This window comes from Pseudorca crassidens, chromosome 3 (genome assembly GCF_039906515.1).
Source record: "Pseudorca crassidens isolate mPseCra1 chromosome 3, mPseCra1.hap1, whole genome shotgun sequence".
Taxonomy (NCBI): domain Eukaryota; kingdom Metazoa; phylum Chordata; class Mammalia; order Artiodactyla; family Delphinidae; genus Pseudorca; species Pseudorca crassidens.
This window is the reverse complement of record NC_090298.1, coordinates 158,277,388-158,301,948: the sequence shown is the minus strand read 5'-3', so window position 1 is coordinate 158,301,948 and position 24,561 is coordinate 158,277,388. Positions and strand designations below refer to the sequence as shown.

Here is a 24,561-nt window from a genome sequence, read left to right as displayed (position 1 = left end):
CCTGCTCCACAGTACAAAGCCCCAGCCCAGCTCTTCCTAGGATGCCTGGCTCCCACATCCAACTCACTGGGCAGCATCTCCACATGCAGCATTCTAAGGGGGAGGCACACACTCACCGTTTCCACAATGCACTTCTGCTCTGCCCCTCCACCTGCTCCGCCCACAGCCTTCCCCACCCCATCCCAGTTAACAACTCTACCCCTCCAGGTGCTCAGGCCCAAAGGGGTGAGTCCTCTGACAGACAAGGGAAATGAGAAGGCCCCACTCACAGTCCTCAGCATCTCCTCACTCTCTCACCCCCTCCACCGCATCATCTCCTATAATTTGATGATCACAACAGTTTTCTCCCCTTCTGCCCCACTCCTGCCCTGTCTTCTCCATCCAGCTGTGAGAACAATCCTGTTAAAATGTTAAATCAGATAGGGGCTCTCCTTTGCTGAAATCCTCCTGTGGCTCCCATCTCTCTCAGAGTAAAAGTCAAAGTCTTCACAATCGTCTAAAGGCCTTACCCATTCTTCCTCTCTATCCCCTGCACACAACCTCTCCACCCTCATCTCCTATCACTCTCCCCTGCCACATGGACCTCCTTACTATTCCTGCAATAACAAGTCAGAAAGATCCTACTTCAGGGCCTTTAAACTGGCTGTTAACCTTTACTTGGACCTCTCTTTCCTCAGATACCTGCATGGCTCAGGTCCCATCTCCTTCAAGCCTTTTTTCAAAAGTCACCTTCTCAAAATCACACATTACTATATTCTCTCCCTCAACGCCGGCTCTGTTTTCTCTCTAGCACTCTACCTCCTCTGGAATAGGAGCTGATAGATGTAATGGACTATGTCAGTTTTGTTCACAGTTGAACCTCCAGTTTTCTAGAGCAGTTCTTGGTACACAGTAGAGCTCGGTAAACTTTTCTTGGATTGAATTGATTTAAATGTGGCTCAAAATTCAGATATACAGAGCGGTTAACAGTGAAAAATCTGCCTATCACCTACGTCCCAGTTCCCTTACAATCCCAAGCAATCAACTTTGCAATTCTGAATTACTTTATACAAATATTACATATTTTGCTACACTCCCCCCTCTTTTTGTTTAACAAAAGTAACATCCTGCACCCAGTCTTAACTTTCCTTTTTTCGGCTCACAGTTCATTTTGGGTATCGTGCCGGATGACTTTCCCTTCTTTTTCCCCGCTGCCTCCAAGGGTTTATCCCGGTCCTGTGCTCCCCCCGGGCGACCCTCGGTAGTGGTCCGCTCGCCTAGAATCAGTAGAGGACCCTGGAACAGCTCCCGGCGCTGGCCGCCGAGCTTTGCTGCGTTTGGGTTGTCGCGACTGGCGATGCTATTCATTCACCCTTGCCTTTCGCCAATAAAGGACTAAGGGAACATGGAAAATGCGCTGTCTGAGAGTGGGGATGTAGCTCAGTGGTAGAGCGCATGCTTTGCATGTATGAGGCCCCGGGTTCGATCCCCGGCATCTCCAGCGCAGGTATAGCGTGACCGTTTTGCTTCCTCTCCTTCCAAGTTTCGAAACGCAGAACACTAGGAAAATTCCTAAAGAGTGGAGTTTGCGCAGGTTGGAGGAGCCGGCGGCCCTCACCCACTACAAGCCCAACCCTGCGGCTCTACCTTTAAACTTCGGACTGAAAAATCACAGGGTGAGCTCATCGATGGCGTCAGCGTGAGCAGTTTTTCCCTGCGCTGAGCCGTACGTTTTCCAGGGACGGAAAAGGGCAAGGTCCCTGGCGGAAAAGGGCAAGAAGAAAACGGACGGAAGTGGGAGGGACGGTCAGTCAAGCACGATCGGTAGATTTTGAGTTTCCTGGGCTGCTAAGAATCTTGTCTTTAGTGGCCAGATCTTGTCCCAACTAACTTCAAACCTGGAGCTAGATACAGCCCGAATCCTACCTTGAAGTAAGAATTATTGAAAAAAGTGACACACACGCCCGGCTAGCTCAGTCGGTAGAGCATGAGACTCTTAATCTCAGGGTCGTGGGTTCGAGCCCCACGTTGGGCGAAGTGTGTGTTTTGGTCACACGAAGCACTTCCTTGCCTGACCCGCTTTCGGAAGAAATAAAGAAATCCTGTACGGGAAATTCCCTGTGTGTGATATTCACTAGGCCGTTTTGTTGTCACTCTCCGGTTCACTGATTAATCTATCCTTTACCTACTAACAAAGTGGGTTTTTAAAAATTTTGGGGGGTTAAAAAAATTTTTTTTTAATTTTTTTTAAGACATACATAATAAAATGTACCACTTTCACCATTTAAAAAAATTGAAGTATAGTTGATATACAATGTTGTGTTAGCTTCTGGTGTACAGCAAAGATAATATATATAGATTGTTTTTCAGATTCTTTTCCATTATGGTTTATTACAAGATATTGAATATAGTTCCCTGTGCTATACAGTAGGACCTTGTTCATTTTCACCATTTTAAAGTTCACAGCTCTGTGGCTTTAAACACATTCACATTGTTGGGCAACCATCACCACCATCCATCTCCAGAACTTTTTCATATTCCCCAGCTGCAACTCTGTACCCAGTGAACATTAACTCCCTAACTATCTTTCTCCCAGCCCCTGGCAACCACCATTCTACTCTCTGTCTCTATGAATTTGACTACTCTAGGGACCTCATATAAGATGAACCATACAATATTTGTCCTTTTGTGACTGGCTTATTTCACTCAGCATAATGTCTTCAAGGTTCTTCCACGTTGTAGCATGTGTCCGAATTCCTTCCTTTTAAGGCTACATAATATTCGATTGTATGTATATACCACATTTTGTTTATCCATTTATCTCTCGATAGACACTTGGGTCCCTTCCACCTTTCGGCGATTGTGGATAATGCTGCTATGAACATGGGTGTCCTACTAGTACACATGTTCGAGTTCCTGCTTTCACCTCTTTTGGGTATATATCTAGAAGTGGATTTGCTGATATATGGTATTTCCCTGTTTAATTTTTTGTGGAATTGCTATACCATTTTCCACAGAGGCTGCACCACAAAATGAGTTTTTAAAACATCTTTTGAGTAGGTAATAAACTGTACTGTTCAAAAATTGAACCATCTATAAAAATATTCAGTGAAAAGAATCTAACTTCCATCCTCCCTTCCTAGGTAACAAGTTTTGTATCTATGTACATATTCTTCCAGAGTTTTTTAATGCAAATATATTTTTGTTTTCCCCTATTTTACACAAAAATATAATTACAGCTCTGTTATATTTTGATGATCTTTCCATCTCAAGACATAGAAATTTTCCTCAGTCTTTTTTTGCAGCTGCATAATATTCCACTGTAGATGAACCCTAGTTTAACAGATCACCTACTGATGGATATTCATAGTTTCCAATCTCTTACTATTACAATCAATGCTGCAGTTAATAAGCATGTAGTGTTGTCATTTTGCACTTTTGAACTTATATCTGTAAGGCAAATTCCCAAGAAGTAAGATTCCTGGGTCAAGGTATATATGAAGTTGTAATGTAAAATAGACAAATCACCAGGCTATGGGTCCTACAGGGTGATCTTACCTCCCACCAGTCATGAATAAGATTGACTGTTTCTTCACTGCCTTGGTGGCATCAGGCTGCTTTAACAACAAACCTAACATGTGACTGTCCCTACCCCCTTAAAATTAACAGGGCCCCTCACTGTCTGTCCTATAGGATAATTAATAACCATTGCAGGGCCAACAGGGAGAGGGACCTTCCTTTTGCCTCTCACAGGCACATACTTGGACAAAAGATTTTGAAGATCACATTGTCACTCTAATTTACGGTTTCTAATCCAATTCTATAGGACAACGTTATTTTTTTCTCTTTTCAGTCCTGTTTCTGTGGGAGGCCATCATGTTTTCTTCACTTGCAAAGCCATGACATCATTGGAAAGGCCTGCTCAGTTATTTTTTACTCGGCAAATTTTCTCCTTGGACAAGGAGACTCCAACAAGATATAAGACATTAAATTTGTATGTGATGTTATACAAGGTCTTGGTGTCATATGGGGGATATATAAATTATTAGATCATGCATGTAGTTTATGAAGTGGTCTAAAACAATGATTATATATAATTTATATGTAAATTATTAATCAACCATCCACACGAATATTCTTATTTAAAAACCTCATTTGAAACAGAAGATTATTTCCAGGTTTAATATATTCATGGCTATATTCTAACTAGTCTAAAAATACTCCAGTATCATCTTTTTCTTTAACAGCCACTGGTTTCCCTTTACTAGACTTGAGAAAATCATTCTTCTATGGTCTGTGTAGCATCAGGAGAGAAGGTTCAATCACTATCAAACGCTCACCCATTATTTCATTGCTGTTTATGTCATATCACATTGGTTTAAGGGTGCAAGTCCCCCCAAGAAAACGGCAGGTCTCAGTCACATGCTGGTGTCATGGGGAATGTGAATTGTGGGTAAGGAGGAAGACAAAATGTCAACCAGAACAAGCTAATTCTGGAGGACTGCCTGCAAAAGGAAGAGTGGCCAAAAAAGACGACCCAGAATGACCTGCTCCTCTATTCTGTGTCAGGACCAACTGAACTAAAATCACTGGCTATTTTGGGAAACCCTCTCTGTTATCATTTGAGATGTTTAGTGCCTAAGGGCAAGGGGGAGTCTTTTGAATAGGGAAAAGTATGTATTCTTTTCAATACATACTTCTTTTGTGATTAATATTCAATGTATTACAGTTGTAAATGTTAAAGTCTAGTTTTCCTCAAGGCTTTAAATTTAATTTACAAATATTGTTGTTCTTCTTATAGAGCTAGAAATTTCTGAAACAAATGGAACAATCCCTTTCACTGGTTCTTTCATGAATTAAGGTTACCAAAAGGCATCTTCCTGAACACCTAAGCCACTGGTGATATTCTCTTAGACATTTTAAATGACAATTACAGAATTTATCTGAACCTTCAATTCATGGTGAGGTGAGGGAGGCACTGGGGAGGCAGTGATTAGGTCACAGCTGGAATCTAGAGCTGGTGTTTGTTGTTTATTTGAAATTTTCTGAATGAACCTATGTGTTAATTCATTTGTCCTTAAAAACTCCACATTGCGTTAAAAACTCTACTCTGTTCTTCATTTGCCTGGGAGTCCTCAAAGACATAAGATCCCGTGTCCTCCACTCATTTTTCTATCCACCTGCAAACAAAACCAGCAAATGGTGCGGAGGCAGTCATCTGAATGCAGAGCCAAGGAGGTATAGGTGTGGCTCCTTAGCCTCCAAGCCCCTGGCCTTCCGTCCTTGAACCCACCGAGTTTACTCCTACTTCAGGGCCTTTGAACTCTCTGCTCCCTCTCCCAAAGGCCTCTTCCCCAAGATATTTGGAAGGCTAGCTCTTTCTTATCTTCCTGACTCAGCTCATTGCCACCTCTTCTGATGCATCTTTTGTGGCCTATCTCTCTAATACTGTGCTCTGCCTGCCACTCTATCAGATCACCCTCATTAATTTTCTCACAGTCCTTATCGCTCTCTGAGATTATTTTTCTACCTGTTTATTTGTTTGTTATTTTAATTGCCCATCAGAAGGTAAACACCAGGAGGGCAGGGACCTGGTCTGTCTTTTTCACTGCAATGTAAATGAACGAGTGAATGAAGTTTCCTTTTAATAGTGGCACACCATAGGTTTGTTGCAAGGGTGCAAAGGAGTCAATGATGCCCAGCATCTAGAACAGTTTCTAGTCCACGGTAAGGACCCAATTCATGAGATTTGTAGCTATTAATATTATTTCCTAACCTTGAAGTTTTACACATAAAAGAACCAGAGGGAAAGGGAAATGATCAATAGAGTGACGATAGAAGGCTATTCCATGAAATCTATGAGGATTATGAAGAAAACAGGCACTGGGATGGGAAGTGGTAGATGTAGAGATAAAACCGAAATGGTGGAAGAGAGAAGTGTTGAAGCTGAGTGATGAGTACTTGGGGTTTCCTAATACCATTCTGTCTACTTTAAATTTTCTAATAAAAGTTTAAAACATGAAAGCAAAAAGGAATACAATTACTTTTGAGTGAGAGATTTAGGTAAATAATTTTGTAGAGTAATGATGTTGAGGTTTATTTGAAAAAAAAAAAAGTAAAGATCTAGCAAAGCTACAATTAAATAGAGCTCTCAGTGTAAGCTTACATCCTTTAAAGGATTTCCCTAGGGTACGTCAGAAGTGGGGGAGCTAGGGACTTTTGGCCCCATGCACTGTCCTGACACCCAGATTTGGCTCTTTTCTTTTACTCTTCACTAAAAATCAATCAATCAATCAAGCTCCCTGAACATTCTCCTGCATCCAGGAAAAATTATAGATAGGCCCGAAGTGTGAACTTCTACCAGGAAACAAGGATGCTCTCAAATTGCCAGGGCAATGCTGAAAGGACCAAGGGACCAATTTAAAGGGGCTTCCACTGACAAGCAGCTACAATTTAAGGATCAAAAAGAGAATAATTTTAGCATTAATTGAAACAAGATGAATCTAGGAAAGCTGTCAAGTCCTATTGACGATTTAGCATTAAAGGTAACCCAAAAGAAATATGACTCACGTGAGACAGCTTTCTGTCAAGCTTATTGCTCAGTCCAGCTGGTTCTTTGGTGTTAATTGTGTTGCACTGAATTTGTTTACTGTCTCCCCAAGGAAGTCAGATGACAACTCTTATGTTAGCTGAGGCACAGACCAAAATCCACCTGGAGAAGAGTGACAGGACTGAGTGATGGTCCTGGCCTCCCAGAGTCCTGGGTCGGCTTGGAGGGGTTGCAAGAGAACCTCTGGCAGTCCGGAGCCTCGGATGCAGGGACTGTACTGACTCATCTCAAATTACTATGAAAAACACGAGGAAATAAAAAGAAATTGGGTCAGCAGGGGAAAGCCTGGGAGAATTCTTCCAAGTGGGGTCCAAAATTCTTCACTCTTCTAGGGCTCTAAGTTGCATGACAAGGCCCTGTCATTCTTGGTTGGGTTTACATCTGTAAACCCAGGTAAGGCATACAAATAAGTATAAAAGAGCAATGATAAAGAGATGGGCCCGATATTGATTCTGTGTGTGTGTAAGTTATGTGAATGCAGGTGGCCTAACAAGTTTTGCCATCACTGGGCTATTTTTGGTTACGTTTTGTCTGAGTTTAAGATGTGTGAAATTTTAGGGAATTCCCTGGAGGTCCAATGGTTAGGACATGGCACTTTCACTGCCAGGGCCAGGATTTGATCCCTAGTCTGGGAAATGAGATCCTGCCAGCTGCGAAGCGAAGCCAAAAAAGAAAAGAAAAAAAAAATGCGTGAAACTTGAAAGAGAATTTGATTTACCACTTTGATGTTTTCTCTACTCGACTTTCAAGTTTGACAGAAGTCCTGGGAAAGAAGTTGCTTCTCTCACGTGTAAGTTTGTGTACCGTCAGGTGTATGAGAGTGTGAACCCCATTTTCTAGGCTGCACTGCAAAAGTCCACATCGTGTGTTTCTCTACTGACATCTCTCCGGCCGGGAACTCTGTTTTGGGGACTCCAAGCACCGCTGGTCTTCTTCTGTGAAGCCTTCGCTGCCTTTTCCCCTTGATCTCTGGAGCCCGTTTCTCAACACACCTGTCACTTCTCACAGGCCTGAAACAGATGCGCAGCAAGTGAGGATCGGTGAAGAAGGCGGCTGACCGAGACACCTCTGGAGAGACTGATGGTTCTTTTTACTGTTCTGCACTGCCGCTGAGGACAGGTTGATGAGGAGGCGCAGGATGGGAGTGAAACCAGTCAGGGTAGAAAAACTCAGACTCGCTCACGGTGTTGTCCGTAAGGCGGAGGTTGTCGCGATAGCCAGCAGCGCCGAGCGGGAGCCAGTCACCAGCAGATCACTGGCAGAACCAGGTGCTTTTCCGGCTGTGCTAACTTGAATTTCTCTCGGTGCCCTGTTTCTTCCCCCATTCTCCGTTCTTTAGCACCGTCTACTATTTCCTCTACCCCACATTTGCTCACCTTATGTGATGTGTCTGCGCCTCAGTGGCCTCACCTACAGTAGAGGGAGACACCTGCAACAGGACCAGACACAGTCAACATGATGTGATAGATGGTGTGGTTATTACTGCTATCTTTCCTGTGAACAATTCCCCGGCCTGACTTCCACTATACGTTTCCAACGCACTCCTTCTTGTACTTTTTAAAAATATTTCATTTGTCGTTGAGTGGCATTCCCGCCTTTTGCTGCCTCTAAATCTTCTAGGATTTTAAGTTCTGTGAAGTCTGGCTCTAAGACATAGACCACCTGCTTTTGCACTACAGACCTAGAGATGTGGAACATATTAGCTTGAAGGGAACTGGTAATAGATTGGAAAAGACAGGAGTATGGATAAAACTGTAAAAGTTATGCGTACTTTTATACACATACATTCCGGCAACAAATGACAGAAGTAGGCAAGTTAACTGGAAGAAACTGTAATTTTAGCAGGGGAAAAAAAAAGAAATATAACGTTGTTGTTTCCGCCCGGTTTCGAACCGGGGACCTTTCGCGTGTTAGGCGAACGTGATAACCACTACACTACGGAAACACATGACTATTCGACTTCCCATACCTTTTATAGGACTTATGATCATGGTCAATGTCCAGGACCCTCTACCCATCCGCTGGCTCAGAGTCCCCAGAACCATTCTGCCCTGGAATACCGGTCCCTTGGTGGCCTTGGGTAACAGTGTTTGTCAAACTGTGGAGCGCGATCCGTTAGTGGGTAGCGAAATCAATCAAGTGTAGCAATTAAAAAAAAAAAAAGTGTGAATGAAAGCAGCGGGCCTCGTGGGAGGGAAGGTAAAATGTGGCCTGAGGCTGGATAACCCTCTCCATTATCTCTGTCTTCTAGGGAGATAGCTGCCAGGTTTAAATTTTCAGATAATTTGTGCTCTATTGACAGTTAGATCTAAAGGGTTCAAATACATTCAAAGTATATGAGATTTGAATATATTTTCGTCAAAATGTAAATTAGATATGAACACGCAACAATGAAATTAATTTTACATATGCTTTCAATATAATTATATATTTCTTAGAAATTATACAAAATTATTAAGAATAAAGGGGAGATTGAAATTAGTGAATATCAAATTTTAAGTCGATGTTATTTAAATAAAGCTGAAAAAAATTTATTAAATTTTGAAAACGTAGTGAAATCTTTTAAGTATTTTATAAAAATAAAACTCATTCAATTTCCAGAATTGGGATGAGGTTTAACATATGCTATATGTAGAGCTACATGTATGCAAATTTAAGATTAGTATCGATGGTATAATATTGCAAAATGTTTTTCTGTTGCCTATGCTTGTTCCCAAAGACCTAGGTAACCAGGAATTGGAACAGAGGCTGAGTCCTACTGAGTAGGGATCCTTAAAGTGTCTGTGACACGGAAGGCCCTCTCCCCCAGAGCACAGGGCAGGAGGCCCTCTTGTCCAAGTCTAGTTCAAGGTTACCAAGGGGCCTGCAAGTGGCCCAATCCATGGACGCTTTACCATTTTCCCTTCCTAGACTATAATTTGACTCTACCCACTTGTCGTCCCTTTTTGCACATCTCGACTCCCTTGGCTTCAATGGAAGCTTCGCTGGTGGCTTTCCTCCTATTCCGACTCCTCCTTCTTGTACCTGAGGCCATCTCCCTGAGGGTCAGATCCCAGCTCACAGCTTGACCCACACTCTATCCCTGCAACTGAGACTCCAGCTAAGACTGCTCTCCCCTTGCACATGTCCCTTTAGACGTCTCCCAACTTGTTCAAAACTGAACTCATTACTCCTCTCTCCTCTCTCCCCCGCCACTTCCAATCTTCAGTATCCGATCTCGGTTGTTAAACCATCGAAAGCAGAAATCCAGGAGACCCCTCTCCTGCCCTGAGTACAAACCATACATCCAGCTCCTTCACCGCTTCTCCGGTCGGCTGCTGCCTTGCCCCTGGCGCCAGCCGCCTCCTGTCTGGACCGTGACTGTTTCCTTCCGGCCCCTCTCCCTGACGCGGTCTCAGTCCCCTCACACCTCCTGCTCATCATTCCTGAAAGAATCCAGTACGTAAATCAGTGCGAGTCCTTCTGCCTCTGCGGCTTTTACTACAGCTCGAGGAAAAGACCAAAGATCCTACCATGCATTTGCCTAACGTCTGAACCTAAGAACGCCAAGAGCAACGTGGGTCACTTACTAGCACAGGGATTCTAAACCAGACCCGGCCCGAGGGGCATTGGTGGAAGGGGCGGAGAGGAAAGAAAAGCAGGAATTGTAGCAAAAAGCTCGGGCGGGCGTGCCCTGGGCTTGTTGGGAGACAGGGAAGAGAAGCTTGTCCACTTAGGATTCTCTCTCTTTTTTTTTTTTTAACATCTTTATGGGAGTATAATTGCTTTACAGTGGTGTGTTAGTTTCTGCTTTATAACAAAGTGAATCAGCTATACATATACATATATCCTCATATCTCCTTCCTCTTGCGTCTCCCTCCCACCCTCCCTAACCCACCCCTCTAGGTGGTCACAAAGCCCCGAGTTGATCTCCCTGTGCTATGTGGCTGCTTCCCACTAGCTGTCTATTTTACATTTGGTAGTGTATATATGTCCATGCCACTCTCTCACTTTGTTCCAGCTTACCCTTCCCTCTCCCTGTGTCCTCATGTCCATTCTCTACGTCTGCATCTTTATTCCTGTCGTGCACTTCGGGTTTCTCTTAATGAAAAAGCCAGAATCTTTTAGGAATGTTTTCCAGTCCCACTAAAGGTGGTAAAAAATAACCCTGAAACCACTTTGCAAACGAATCCACAAGCATTTGTACAAGACGAAATGTCAAAGTTCAAACTCTTCTAACACCGTCTTGTTTAGACCCAAACGTTCCAAGAAAGGACCATAATAACACTAACTCCCCAGGGACGCGTGAGGTAGGCCTGTACTAGCAACTCTGCCCATTTCCTGTCCACACTGCTCTCAGAGGGTGTCATGCTAAATCCTCCCTAACGCTCCCTTTTGATACACTTCTGAGACCGAAGGTGGTACTATCCTTCGCTTAGCAAGTTTAATAAACCAGCTTTATATAATCAACAGACTTCTCTCGTGGTCTGGTATGTATGTGGGGAGACTTCTATAGACGGAAAATAGAAAATGGGCTGAATTTACAGGACTAAGGAACAATAAATGGAAAAGGATGAATTCAAGTGAAGTTAAGGAAGAATTTCGTGACAAGACCGGTAAACGGAAGATGTTCATGTTAGGGTGTTCCAAGAAAGGACATTTTAACGTTCCTTTACGTGTAGGGGGAATGTGGAGGCTGGGATGTGTGGGGCAACATTTCACAAAAGATCGACTCAATACCGACCATAAAGAGAGTATACTGGACATGAGGGTCTCGGACATCGAAACAGGGCGGCGGCGGTGAGAGCGCGGAATACTAATCTCTAAATCACCTGGTAAGGTGGTCGCTCATCAGGGGTCCCTGGGGTCCTACCGCAGCTTCCGGGGGTCACTCTGTGCCCTCCCTCCCAGGGCAGCTTGCCCGGGACACGCGGGCAGGTCGTCTCTTAAATAGAGGGCGCCTAATACATGTTGAGCGCTGATAGGAGGATTTCAGTAAGCGGAATGTGGTCTGAGGAACAGGCCCCTAGGAATTTGTTCGCCGGCAGTCACCATTCACTCTCCCTTTCGGGAACCGATAGGCCTTAGAGCTGGGTGCACTCGATCTCGAGTGCGGGTCTTGGTCTGGAGAATACCTTGCTGCCCTTGCATCAAAAGCTCTTTTATTATCCTCATTTCCAAAATGAACTAGCGCCCAACGTGGGGCTCGAACCCACGACCCTGAGATTAAGAGTCTCATGCTCTACCGACTGAGCTAGCCGGGCGGCTAGTGAAGGTCCCTTTTCTGTCCCAAGGGACCAAGATCCACAAGCAAGGCTGCAGGCACACTGCTACGCAACCGCAGAAGTATTATAGAGCGCCAACTGTGCGCCTGGCTCTGCCCTAATGACTAGGGCCGAGGGGTCCGAAGTCTACGCCCCCTCGACACGGAAGAGGTGGCCGTGCAGGCGTCCGGGGGGAAGAGCAAAGAGATTAGCTGAGGTAACGAGAACTGAATTTACGTTGGAGCACTTATGCAGAATATAGACTGCTACGGTACCGCCTCACGGCCAGTCTCCGAGAAACAGAAATAGAGATAAACACACACTCGTCCTTCATGTGACAGCCTTCACTCTCCGGGATGCCGGAGAGACGGTGACTAGGACCAAAAGTTGTTTCCGCCCGGTTTCGAACCGGGGACCTTTCGCGTGTGAGGCGAACGTGATAACCACTACACTACGGAAACACCCGTAGCGAAAGCGTTCCTGATAATACCCTGAAATCTACACGTAGCCGGAACTGGCAGGGTTGAGAAACACCACAAATCCAGAGGAACAAGGGGCTCTCATCAGGAGTCGGCTGAACCGTGTTCAGGTCTTGTGGCCCCATCTTTCTGCCACAGTAGCACTCGCAGCTCCCGGCACGGCCTAGTACAGTTCACGCACAAGGATTCGTGGTTTTGGCGCGTTCGGACCACCACTTTAGAAAGCACGTCCATTTGGAGCGTCACCAAGAGGCGGGAAGGGCCTCGAGATCAGGGTCAATTCTGCATGCCCAGCCCTGGCATCGCGCAACGTCCGACATTCGCTGGGGATTCTGTACATGGACACAGGTCCTGTAACTTTCCCCGCAGTTTTTAAAAAATTTTTAAATTAACTGATATATATATATTTTAAACCATCAAGTATTATTTCTATTGCACAAATAATCTATTTGGCAGAGTTGCTCTGAGTACCACAGCAGCATCTTTACTGATGCCGTTCTACATGCCCCCTAGGATTCTCTCAAGTAAAATCAATTCCGCAAACCCATTCTGAGTCCCTGCTCTTAGACTGCGACTCCACGAAGACAGACCTCGAGGTTTTCTGGGCGTGGAGCACGCGTGGGGCACAGCTCAGAAAGTGTTAAATGAATCGACAGCACTTGGGGAAATAAACTTTTTTTTTCTTTAAGGCAATACATTGACATGGTTCAAAATTCAAAAGACACACAACGACATTTACGGAAAAGTGTCCTTCCTATCCTGGATCCTCAGACTTCCCAGAGAAACTAGTATTCTTCCAGAGATAGACGACGACGATGATAATAATGGGTAGCTAAAACTTGTATCTCACTTACCATGTGCTAAGCAACATTCTAATAGCTTTGCATTACATTAATTTCACTAAGCCCTCTGAGATAGAAACAACTGCCCTTACTTTATGAGTAAACACAAGACTATAAAGCTATTACATACATTTAACATCCTATTCCCCCCCATTTTTTACAGATATACTCTACACACTATTCAGCACCTTGCTTTTTTCACTTCAGAATACTGTACATTTTGAAGAGGATTCCCTTTTTATATCTAAAGTGTTCCAATGTGTGAATGTGCATGTCATGATTTGCAACCGTTCCTTTACTGATGGCAATTAGGAAAGTTCATCTAAACGATGCGATAGTGACCGACCGCAGTTTCTAAAATGGGTGTGGAAATGCCAACTACTGAGGGGAGGAGGAGGGGGAGGGCCTCCGGTCCCACCTCCACCGCACTTCTACAGGCCCCGCCCCCTAGTCTCGGAGGGACGCTCAGAGCCCTCAAACAACAAAGTCCTTCGCCTAGAAGGGCCGGAAGTACTTCAGGGCGCTCACCGACCGCCGCCCCTCCGCTTCCGGCATCGGCGGTGCGGAGTCCCTGCTGCGGTTCTGTGTCCGGTCGGTAGGATGGCGCCGGGCCGATGCGGTCATAGCACTGAGAGCAGACGGGCGCCAGGCCCTTCCACCGTCCCCCGAAGTTTATCCCCAGTGGCGGGCGATGGGGGAGGCCGAGCTTTCTGTTTCGTCTGCGTTCCCTGCTCCTTCGCATCACAGAGGCGTGCGCCTCTGTCTTTTTAGGTCTCCCGCCCTGTTCCCGAGTGCCTGCTAGAGCGTCTTCGCACCGTTTTCTGTCACCCAGGGGCCCGGGGCGGGTAAGGGCGGGGAGAGGGATAGAAAGGGATGTAGCGCGACCGCGGATGGAACTCGCGAGCTTGGGTGGCTCGCAGCACCGGAAGTGTTGGGGGGACGGAAATGAGGGGGCGGAGCCAGGAAGTGAGGAGGGGCGGGGGTTTATGAGGAGGCCAAGGGAGCTTTGGGGTAGATTTGCACTCAGGGCCACCTGAGGGACTTGGGGGTAGCGCTCAGCTGTATCCCCTCCCCTCTCAGGGACACGGTTGTTGTCTGGGAGTAGGGAACTCTGTGCGGAGGGGTGGGTTGTCGGGAGGACATTTCTCTGGCTGCGCTTGAGGCAAGGTGTATAGAGGCAGGGCTGGGGGTGGGGCTGGGTCGTCAGGGCGTCTGAGAGGGAAGACCCCCCCCGCCCCCCAGCTCCCCACCGCCCGTCTACACTGGCTGACTGGACACTAAGATGGCTGCCGTTGCCATGGCACCCAACCCTGTGCAGACCCTTCAGGAGGAGGCGGTGTGCGCCATCTGCCTCGATTACTTCACGGACCCTGTGTCCATCGGCTGCGGGCACAACTTCTGCCGAGTGTGTGTAACCCAGCTGTGGGGAGGGGAGGATGAAGAGGACAGGGACGAGTTAGACCGGGAGGAAGAGGAGGAGGACGGAGAGGAGGAGGAAGTGGAGGCTGTGGGGGCCGGTGGGGGGTGGGACACCCCCATGCGGGATGAAGACTATGAGGGCGACATGGAGGAGGAAGTCGAGGAGGAAGAGGAGGGTGTGTTCTGGACCAGTGGCATGGGCGGGTCCAACTGGGAAAACATGGACTACGTATGGGAGGAGGAGGACGAGGAGGAAGACCTGGACTACTACTTGGGGAACGTGGAGGGGGACCTGAGGGGGGAGGATGAGGAGGATGAGGAGGAAGTGCTGGAGGAGGACGAGGAAGAGGAGCTAGATCCCGTCACCCCACTGCCCCCGCCTCCAGCCCCTCGGAGGTGCTTCACCTGCCCGCAGTGCCGCAAGAGCTTTCCCAGGCGGAGCTTCCGCCCCAACCTGCAGCTGGCTAACATGGTCCAGGTGATTCGGCAGATGCACCCAACCCCTGGTCGAGGGAGCCGTGGGAACGAGCAGGGCATTTGTCCCAAACACCAAGAAGCCCTGAAGCTCTTTTGCGAGGTGGATGAAGAAGCCATCTGTGTGGTGTGCCGAGAATCCAGGAGCCACAAGCAGCACAGCGTGGTGCCACTGGAGGAGGTGGTGCAGGAGTACAAGGTGAGAGAAGTAGAAGATGGGAGTTTAGTGGGGGTGGAGAGGAAGTAAGAGGAGCTGGGAAAAGGAAACATGTCTCCCCCCCCCCCCCGCTCCCCCTCGAAGAACCTCATGTACTGTTGGGCTGATTCTCCTTACCTAAGCACTTACTGGCACCAGGATGGGTTAGAGTGAGAAGGATCCTGGACACAGACAAAGTAGACACAGTGAAGAAGACCAGGGAAGACTGGTTTCCTCAGAGGAGATCTGGCAAAATTGGTGATGCCGTATCTCTGGGCTTTGTCTTCTGGGGAAAAGCCACTGCTCTTCTACACTTCCACTGTCCCTAAGTAATAGGAATGCAAGTGACAAGCCCCTAGGGCTTTACTACCAGTCTCATTTAACTCTGGGTGACTCTTAAATGTGTCCTTGACTAAAACCCCTAGCAATGGAAAGAACTTGGGGCTCAAATAAGAAGGGGCTCTGAGGGGCAGGAATGTAGTATTGAGTACTCGTATCAGACCCATACGCTCCTCACTTGCTTTCTAAGGCGTTCCCCGCCCACTCCAAGATACGGCTTGGTTCTCTCCGTGGATCTGCATCATTCTGGTGTCGTGGCCAGGGCTTCTTACCTTTCCTGGGAATTCAGAAAAGAGGGAGAGGTTTTTAAGTCAGAAGACCTGGCTTTTAGTCTCTGAATGTCTTTGAACTTTAATTTCTTAGTATGTACCCCAGCACTGTACTAAGCACTTTTCATGGACTGTCTCATTTAAAACAGAGAACAATCCTGTGAGTTTGATATGGTTTGTATTCCTGTTTTACAGATTGGGAAACAGAGAGATTTAAGTAATATACACAGGGCCACACAGCTACTAGTAACTGGTGGACTTGGTTTTGACCACCCCCCGCCCTGGCCTATACTGTTAACAGCGTCACCACCGTTTGGATGTCTGTTGTTTGTTTGACTTTTCTGACATGTGACTTTTCTTGGAGTCTGATTCTAGTTTAGTTAATATCTTGCCTCCTACTTCTGATCTTGATTCTTTGGACACAGATAAAGGAGATTTGTGTGTGAGACAGCCAGTAGAAATAACATTATTTAGCAAAGGCCCAGATGGGTTTGTAGCAGTGGAACCAGGAGGAGAGGGTAGCTTCTTCTATGTAGTCTGCACAGAGCTTTTTTGTTTTATGACTTGTGTTTTCATACCTTTTCCTGATTCCTACAGTAACGTTATTTAGGTATTATTATCATTACCCCAGTTTTAGAGTGAGATGTCTAGAGCTTCTCAGCTGTGAGTGATACATACAGCTAATACAAACCTATACCCCTCATGACAAGTAGCTATTCCTTGCACACAGTGATTGTCAAACGTGGCTGACTGTCCCAATTATTAGTGGAGGTTTTCAGAAGTACAGTGCGCCATACCGTTAGAGATTCTGAATCAGTGACAGGGAGAATATCTTTAGAAAGCCCAAGCTAGTATGGGAATTACTGAACTGGTAATACCGCCTGCCTTTTAGGCCCTACATTATTAGGGGAGATTGTGAGCTCCTTTTGTCCTTCCATTTTGTATCCCCTCAGTTTCTAGTTAATTGTACTCATCACACAATGTGCAGGCACTTTGTTAACTGGATCCCAGGGCGGAATATCCATGGGCATTCCACCCCTTCTCCACACTTCCCTTGCAGAACTCTTCTGAAGAGCTTCTGAAACTGGATTTTAATTTGTGTTAGCCATAGCTGTTGAATGCCAGGCCAGTAGAGCTGTGCAATTTGGAGAGGCCACATAGACACAAATACTCTGATCAGCAAATGCAAATACATAAGTTTCATTATGTCAAACGATAATTTGAGTGACTCCCTTTCTAACTTACAGGGTATTTTACAGGCAGGTGGTTTCTTTTCAGGTATGTACACTAACTAGCATTAGCTTGGCACACTGTTGTTTTGTAGAGATATTTCCTTATTGAATAGGTAATAATGCACAAATGATGTATAAATAAAGCTTCAAAAAAGTTAAATGTTCTTGAAACTTTCTCTTAAATGGTACTCTATTTGGATTTGTGTGTATGAATTTTTTGTCAACAATTTAGGAAAAATATTAAATGAGAAGCTTATGCCTCATGAATTCTGACTTAATAGAGTTGAAATTACTGTGGAGAAAAGTAGATAGTAATAGCAAAAGGCAAAATTTTGTGTAGTTTATGTTATTTTTATGTTATGGATTGATTGTAATTTTATTATGATTTTTTTCTTCGACCAGTTAACCTGTGCAACAACTACCTTTTGTGCTCTGGGACACTCACCTCTTTGGATCAAGGGTCATTGTCAGGCTGTCATTGGCAGCTGAGGCTTGGGTAGGGAATTTTAGATAACATTTAGTACTGATCTTTTGCTCCATGCCAGACACTGTGCTAAGCATAGTGTCTGTGAGGCAGATTCTGTTATTCCCAGTTCCCCTTTTGAGATGAGGAAACTGGAAGCATGGCTTGCCTCGGGCTGCATTCAGGTTCAGATCAGAGTCTAGGCTTGAGCTCTTCTATGCTGTATTACCCCTCAAGGAAAAGGAGAAGGCATAGAAGGCAGAAGGAGTAGATGGCATAAAAAAGGAAAGAGCACAAAAGTTGGGCTTATCTCATCCATTCTAGTCTAACAGTCCTTTAAAGTAAAAGATTTTGCTACAGATGATTAGAACACAGAGCTCAAGAGCATATTTGCTGAGAGAGTTAAAACTTTAGGAGGAGAGGGTATTTGTTTTCCATTTAGCAAGTAACTGAGTAGGAGAGAAAGCCAGTGGACAGAGAGAAGCATAGAAATTACAATAAGTAAAGCGGGGTTCCTGCTGCCATGAGTCTGTGTGTCCTGGGGGCAGCACACTTGTAAATGATTGCAGTGCAGGGGAGTTTTGTAAAGGCGAATTCACGTTCCTTGGGATCACAGAGGAAGTTGGGGACCATCAGGGACATGGTCAGGTAGCTGGGTTTTAAAGGAAGAATGCCTTGGGCTAAGTGTAGAAGGGCAGCCCCAGGCAGAGGGAACAGCATGGATAAAGGTATGGAATTATGCTCAGGAAAAGACAAGTTTTATGTGACTAAAACTAAGAGTCTATGTTGAGGGGGTGTAGGAGGGGAGGTGTAGGAGGGGAGGCTAGAAATGAAGGAGCAATGAGAGCCTCATATATTGCAAGTCATGGAGAACTGTTGAAAGATTTTTAGCACAGGCATAAAATCATCAGAAGAGTATTTAGAGATGAAAATTATGAGGAAGATTGCTTATGAGGGGGAAGGGACTATAGGTAGGAACATTCATATGGAAGGACTTTGTGTGGTGAGGGGCTCAAGCCAGGTTTACTCCAACTCTGAGTGCGGAGCTATGTAGTCATCAGGATCCTACCTTTATTTTTAATTTTTATTTTATTTTTTTTTACTTTTTGGCTGTGCTGCATGGTATGCGGGATCTTAGTTCCCTGACCAGGGATCGAACCCTCGCTCCCTGCAGTGGAAGCGTGGAATCTTAATTGCTGGACTGCCTGGGAAGTCCCAGGATCCTACCTTAAGAGCACACCCAGGGCTTTGTACATGAGAGCAGGTGGAGGGTTGGAGGCCTTTATCATCATCTGAAGAGAAGAAAGGGGAGGAAGGGAGTGTGATGCTCCTTTGATACCTGTGATGGTGATCAGGCTTTGAGCCCCAACCCCAAATGGGAGAATGGGGTATGTGGGCTTAGAGAACAGGTGCCTCTCGCATCCCAGGCCTCTAATCTTCCTTTCCCCGTTTCCTTAGGCCAAACTGCAGGGGCATGTGGAACCACTGAGGAAGCACTTGGAGGCTGTGCAGAAGATGAAAGCCAAGGAGGAGAGGCGGGTGACAGAGTTGAAGGTGAGTGAATGTCCTTGACAGGGCTCTGTGGTCAGAGCAGGGAAGATGGGCTCTCACAAGGGGTGACTAGATCCGCTGGAGAGGGGCAGCCGAGGCCTGGGAGAGAGGCAGACACCTTCCCAGGGTTGTGAGGAGAGAGGGGCCTTAGTGGATCAAGAGGCATGTTTGTTCCTAGGTTCCAAAATGGAGTGAAACAGGTTTAGCTTGGAGAGGGTTGGTGCCTGGCCCAAGGCTGCAGAGCAGGTTTACCACCCCAGACACCTAACCCAAGAGCTGCTGCCCCATACTGCTGTGCCCGCCACACCAGATAACACAGAGGGCAGAAGAGGGCAAGGCAAAATTCAGATATCAGCTATCAGAGAAGCTCCAGGTTCCAGGATAGATGGCAAATGGTGGGCAAAGCAGCAGTGAGCATGAGGGGAGGAATGTTAGCATTGCAGAGACCTAATATCTTCTAGTCCAGTGTTTCTGATATAAGGAGTATTTTTAGATATTTTCCCCCAAATTCCCACCCCTTACCTCTGCCTCTTTTTGTAAGGCCGGGAGGCACTGGAATAGCCTGGCACTGAGCTTTGGAGACCAAGCCAGGGCATCCTTCCTGTCTGTCCTCTTCCCCTATCCCTCCAATGCCTGCCACCCTGAGAGGGTGGCTGAGCCTTGCCGCTTCCCGGGGCCCGTGCTCATTCATTGCCACATACACATAGGGACTCTGTTGCTGGCAGTTGCTAGGCACTGAGTGGTGAAATCTGAGTCTGGGAGTTGGGGAGTTATCTTGCTTCTAGCCAGCTGCCCAGGTTGAGACTTTTGGGCTCCTGGAGTGCAGAGGTGTCAGGATCTGAGTTTCACTGCAACAGAGAGTGAAACTGACTATTTCCTTCACCCACTTGGCCAGCCAGGACTTTCCTCCCCACTCTGGCCTGTTACTCTTTTTCCTAAGAATGTCTCCATCTTATATCTGGGCAAAAAGTGTGCCCATCATCTGGGATTGTCCAGCCCAGGCAGATAGGGTGGGAATGGGCAGAGGTTTTCTCTCATTATATATAGAAGTTACCTACATAATAATATCCATGATTTTGTCTCTTGGCCCATAAAGTGTAAAATATTATCTGACCCTTTACAGAAGAAGTTTGCTGACTCCTGATCTAGAAGGATTGGGTGACTTTCCCAAGGTCCTTAGTGGTATAGCCAGGACCCTAATTTCATATCTTGATTCCTGAATTTTTTATTCATTTCAAAAACTTCTTACCAGCACCTACTCTGTGGTCGGCACTGTGCCAGGGTCCGAGGACCCTGTGGCAACAGCGCTTACAGAGAAGTGGGTGAAGACAATGTTAAAAGATACTCCACTGTAAATACAACATTTCAAATTGAGATATATGCCATGAGGAGATACAATGATATTTATGAGGGTGGTCCTGATTTAGATCTGGAAGAGAGATACTTCTCTTAGGAATGTTTAAGCTTAGACCTGAAGAACGAGTCAAGTTAGGTAGCCAGGGTGGAGATAAGTGTTGCAGGCATTGGTTGGTGAGTTTGGGACCAGTGTGCCAGGAGCATGGAAGTGGTGCCTGCTAAAGCCAGGAGATGGGGAAGGGGACAGGGCCCTTTTTCCATTCAGAATGTAGGGCTCCTTTGCCTTGGATTGAGGGGCAGCAGTTGCAAAATTGGAGGTTTATGTTTCTGTGTGTTGAGGTGGTATCCACCATCCCCTTTGCATCATCCCAGAGCCAGATGAAGTCAGAGCTGGCAGCTGTGGCCTCAGAATTTGGGCGGCTGACACGGTTTCTGGCCGAAGAGCAGGCAGGGCTAGAGCGGCGCCTCCGAGAGATGCACGAAGCTCAGCTGGGGCGCGCGGGAGCAGCGGCCAGCCGCCTCTCGGAGCAGGCTGCCCAGCTGAGCCGCCTGCTGGCTGAGGCCCAGGAGCGGAGCCAGCAGGGGGGCCTGCGGCTGCTCCAGGTGAGCAATGGCCCCTTCCCTGTCCACCCTCCAGAACCCTGTGTCTGCTCTGTCAGGCGGTGCTTACCAAACACCTGTCCAGAGTTGCCTCTCTTCTCACTGGGAGGAACCCACAGTGAGTTAACCTGAAGACCAAAAAGGTTTTTGAGGCTGCAGAGTAGTTGATGCCAAATGTGGTTTGTGTGTTGATTATACGCAATGAAAAGAACGAAGATTCTGTTCGTAGGAGGAGGGTTTTAAGAGTTGAGGAAAGAATTTTTGACAGTGACATCCTGAAAAATATAACCAAGTCGTATTGTGAAAATCCTTTTACTGGGGTTGAAAATTGTTGGGCCCACAGTAGGATGAGTTAAATTAGGCATACTGAGGCATAGGGGTGGTCGAGATGGATGCATGTTCACTGAGGGCCTTGTGTCCTTTTTCTTACTCCCTTGTTCAAGTTCAGTTCTTTCTCTGGCTGGAATCAGATGGGGAGAAGGGAGCCATCCCTGTGCAGCTGACTCTCTCTTTGTCTCTTTCTCCCTCTCCCTCTTTTTGTTTCTGTTATTCCCAGGACATCAAGGAGACTTTCAATAGGTGTGTTCCCACCCTTTATCCTTTGTGACCCAGTGGCATCTGGTTCCCCATCCCTGCCTCTCTTGGATATCCTGCTCCTCTCCTTCCTTCCCCAGGACCCGAGTTTCTGCCTCCTGGACCCTCTCCTTCCCCTCAGCTTCTGCTCTTCCCTCTGGGAATATCATGGTCCCACCCCCTGCCCGGTCCCCTTCCTCCAGGTGTGAAGAGGTACAGCTGCAGCCCCCAGAGGTCTGGTCCCCTGACCCGTGTCAACCCCATAGCCATGACTTCCTGACAGACGCCATCGTGAGGAAAATGAGCCGGATGTTCTGTCAGGCTGCCCGAGGTAGGGAGGTCATGTTTGACCTTCCTTTGCCTTTTTCTTCACATACCTGAGATTGGGTTCTGAGGGAAGTTGGGCCCTGGGGGAATAGTGGGTACTGAGATGGAGCAGGATACAGGGAGGCCAACTGTGGGGGGCTTCAAGCCAAGAGTAGCTTTTGTCCTAGCCCAGGTAGGTGTTGGGGAATAAGAGCTGGGGCCAGAGGGAAACAGATGGTGTTTTGGTGTCCTGAAAACAGAGTGGGGAAAGGAGGACAGCCCCTAGGAACTTGAGCCTGGACTCTAGGTTGGGGTGGGGAGCTGAGGACAGCTGGATGGTGGGGAGGGAGAGAGGTGAACGGCAGGGCAGCAGGAAAGGCCAAACCTTGGAGTTAGCTGCTAACAGGGAACAGTCGTTCCAGCCTTGGCGTATTTGTCCTCCCTCCTCCCAAGTGGACCTGACGCTGGACCCTGACACGGCTCACCCGGCCCTGATGCTGTCCCCTGACCGCCGGGGGGTCCGCCTGGCAGAGCGGCGGCAGGAGGTTGCTGACCATTCCAAGCGCTTCTCGGCAGACTGCTGCGTGCTGGGGGCCCAGGGCTTCCGCTCTGGCCGGCACTACTGGGAGGTAGAGGTGGGCGGGCGGCGGGGCTGGGCAGTGGGTGCTGCCCGTGAATCAACCCATCATAAGGAGAAGGTGGGCTCTGGGGGGTCCTCTGTGGGCAGCGGTGATGCCAGCTCCTCCTCTCGCCATCACCACCGCCGCCGCCGGCTCCACCTGCCCCAGCAGCCCCTGCTCCAGCGGGAAGTGTGGTGTGTGGGCACCAATGGCAAACGCTACCAGGCACAGAGCTCAACGGAGCAGACACTGCTGAGCCCAAGTGAGAAACCAAGGCGCTTTGGTGTGTACCTGGACTATGAGGCCGGGCGCCTGGGCTTCTACAATGCAGAGACTCTGGCTCACGTGCACACCTTTTCGGCTGCCTTCCTGGGCGAGCGTGTCTTCCCTTTCTTCCGGGTGCTCTCCAAGGGTACCCGTATCAAGCTCTGCCCTTGATCAACCTGCCACCCGCAGGGGCCCCTCTGGTTAGCACTGGGGGGCGGGTGGTGGTGGAAAGTAGCCCATAAATTTGGGAGCGCAAAGGCTCCTCTATTTGTTACTGCGTTGCTTCCGGCTCCTCCTTGACCCCAGGCCCCTGCTTCTCCCTTAGGAGCCTAATGAACTCCCCTAGCCTCCAGCTCAGTCTTCTCACCTACTATGTTTGTCCAACAGGTCTGCATGGGTCCCTGATGAGAACAGTTGCCTGGTCTTCTCTCCCTCCCTCCGCCCAGGGATCTGAGTTTTTGAGTAGGGGATGAGGGGAGATTGTAATCTCATTATAAACTTCCCTTTCCCCATCCCCGTTCAACTTTCATGTCAGTTCTGAGACTGGAGGATTTGGGCAAGACTCATGACAGCCCTCATTTCCAATTCCATTTTCTGATGCAAATTTTAGCTAAGGGACTTGGAAGCTTTTTTGGGGGAAGCAGGCTGGGAAAAGGGTAGACCTGGATAATAAACAGTCTACTCTCTGGGGGAAGTACGAAGGATTCTAATTTTTCTTCCATCCCCAATTTCTACCTCCATAGACTGGCCAGAATTTAGCTTCAGTGAGAGATCTGGAATGGTCGACATGATCAAAACTCCGTACATCACGTCACCCAATAAATTATTCCTCGCCCCCTTCCTTTTTTTCAGCACTTAATCTAGGAGCAAAGCTCCTCCCCTCCCCAAACCCTCAGGTCTTTTCACTGCCAGGCTCCTTTCCCTTTTGTTCAGTGGAGTTCCTTTTGTCAGGGTTCCAGCCTCTCTTTGCTTAGTTCCCTCCATTTGGTGAGCCCTGGAGGGGAGCCTGGGGACAGGGATTTGAATCCCTGGGAGGAGAGCCTTGGGCAGAATCTATTTTTCTAGTAACCCTTTGCCTTCTGTCACATACTAGCTTTTGTCCTCTGCTTTGATGGCTGGGGTCAATTTATGCTCCTGGGGGAAAGGGAAGATGGGTTGTGTTGCGGAAATAAAAAGTTTATTTGCTGCTTTTGTGGAGTCCACTCCTTTAGGAAAGTATAAAGTAAGGAGATGCCACCAAATGGAGGACAGATTAATTGTACCTTCCCTATCAGGTGTGATTCTGTTTCAACAGACTGAGGTATAAATCTTACCCCCCTCCATTTGAATACCCTGCCTAGCCTGTTACTGGCAGGCCCCTCAGAATACCTACTTGAAGAACATTTGCCACTTCTTTTCTACCACTGCTATGAGACTTTATACCATACCATGGCCCTCAAGCCCAAGACTGAGGCACACTACATCTCCAAAGTCTTTTTATATGTCATTATATCTAGTTGAAATTCCACTAAATTGAAGTCAAAGAAAAGAGTCATTGCCATTATGAGTTGGAGGGTATATGTAAGAGACCTCAATATGCCGCACATCTGTCATTTAGCTGCCACTTGAGGAAAAGCCATCTCTGTGATTATATTTATTAACACCACCAGACCATCCCACACTATTTTGAATCTTCAATTATGGAAGGAGTGCAAAGGAGTCACTACGCAGCAGCTCTTCTGGTGAGTTGCCTTGCCTTAAAGC

General features: G+C 47.2%; 1 protein-coding gene and 5 non-coding genes across 13 annotated transcripts; 3 read left to right on the top strand and 3 right to left on the bottom strand.

The window, feature by feature from the left end:
• The first annotated feature begins 1,408 nt into the window (after window positions 1-1,408).
• On the top strand, window positions 1,409-1,480 carry TRNAA-UGC (transfer RNA alanine (anticodon UGC)). Its single transcript has one exon. It is a non-coding gene; the product is annotated as a tRNA-Ala (tRNA).
• Window positions 1,481-1,941: 461 nt separating this feature from the next.
• Window positions 1,942-2,014, top strand: TRNAK-CUU (transfer RNA lysine (anticodon CUU)). The gene has a single exon. It is a non-coding gene; the product is annotated as a tRNA-Lys (tRNA).
• Window positions 2,015-8,461: 6,447 nt separating this feature from the next.
• On the bottom strand, window positions 8,462-8,534 carry TRNAV-AAC (transfer RNA valine (anticodon AAC)). Its single transcript has one exon. It is a non-coding gene; the product is annotated as a tRNA-Val (tRNA).
• A 3,225-nt stretch (window positions 8,535-11,759) lies between these two features.
• On the bottom strand, window positions 11,760-11,832 carry TRNAK-CUU (transfer RNA lysine (anticodon CUU)). Its single transcript has one exon. It is a non-coding gene; the product is annotated as a tRNA-Lys (tRNA).
• A 388-nt stretch (window positions 11,833-12,220) lies between these two features.
• On the bottom strand, window positions 12,221-12,293 carry TRNAV-CAC (transfer RNA valine (anticodon CAC)). The gene has a single exon. It is a non-coding gene; the product is annotated as a tRNA-Val (tRNA).
• Window positions 12,294-13,579: 1,286 nt separating this feature from the next.
• Window positions 13,580-24,007, top strand: TRIM41 (tripartite motif containing 41). 8 transcript variants are annotated; one of them, XM_067732986.1, is made up of 6 exons: window positions 13,580-15,245; window positions 19,004-19,099; window positions 20,792-21,055; window positions 21,609-21,631; window positions 21,727-21,956; window positions 22,385-24,007. In XM_067732986.1, the coding sequence occupies exons 1-6, from the start codon at window positions 14,436-14,438 to the stop codon at window positions 22,987-22,989; spliced, it is 2,028 nt and encodes a 675-aa protein (XP_067589087.1). In that variant the 5' UTR covers window positions 13,580-14,435; the 3' UTR covers window positions 22,990-24,007. The 8 variants fall into 8 exon arrangements, with proteins under 8 accessions (XP_067589087.1, XP_067589094.1, XP_067589088.1 ...); XM_067732993.1 differs by having other exon boundaries at window positions 22,354-22,554; XM_067732987.1 differs by having other exon boundaries at window positions 13,581-15,245; window positions 20,825-21,055.
• Window positions 24,008-24,561: the final 554 nt, after the last annotated feature.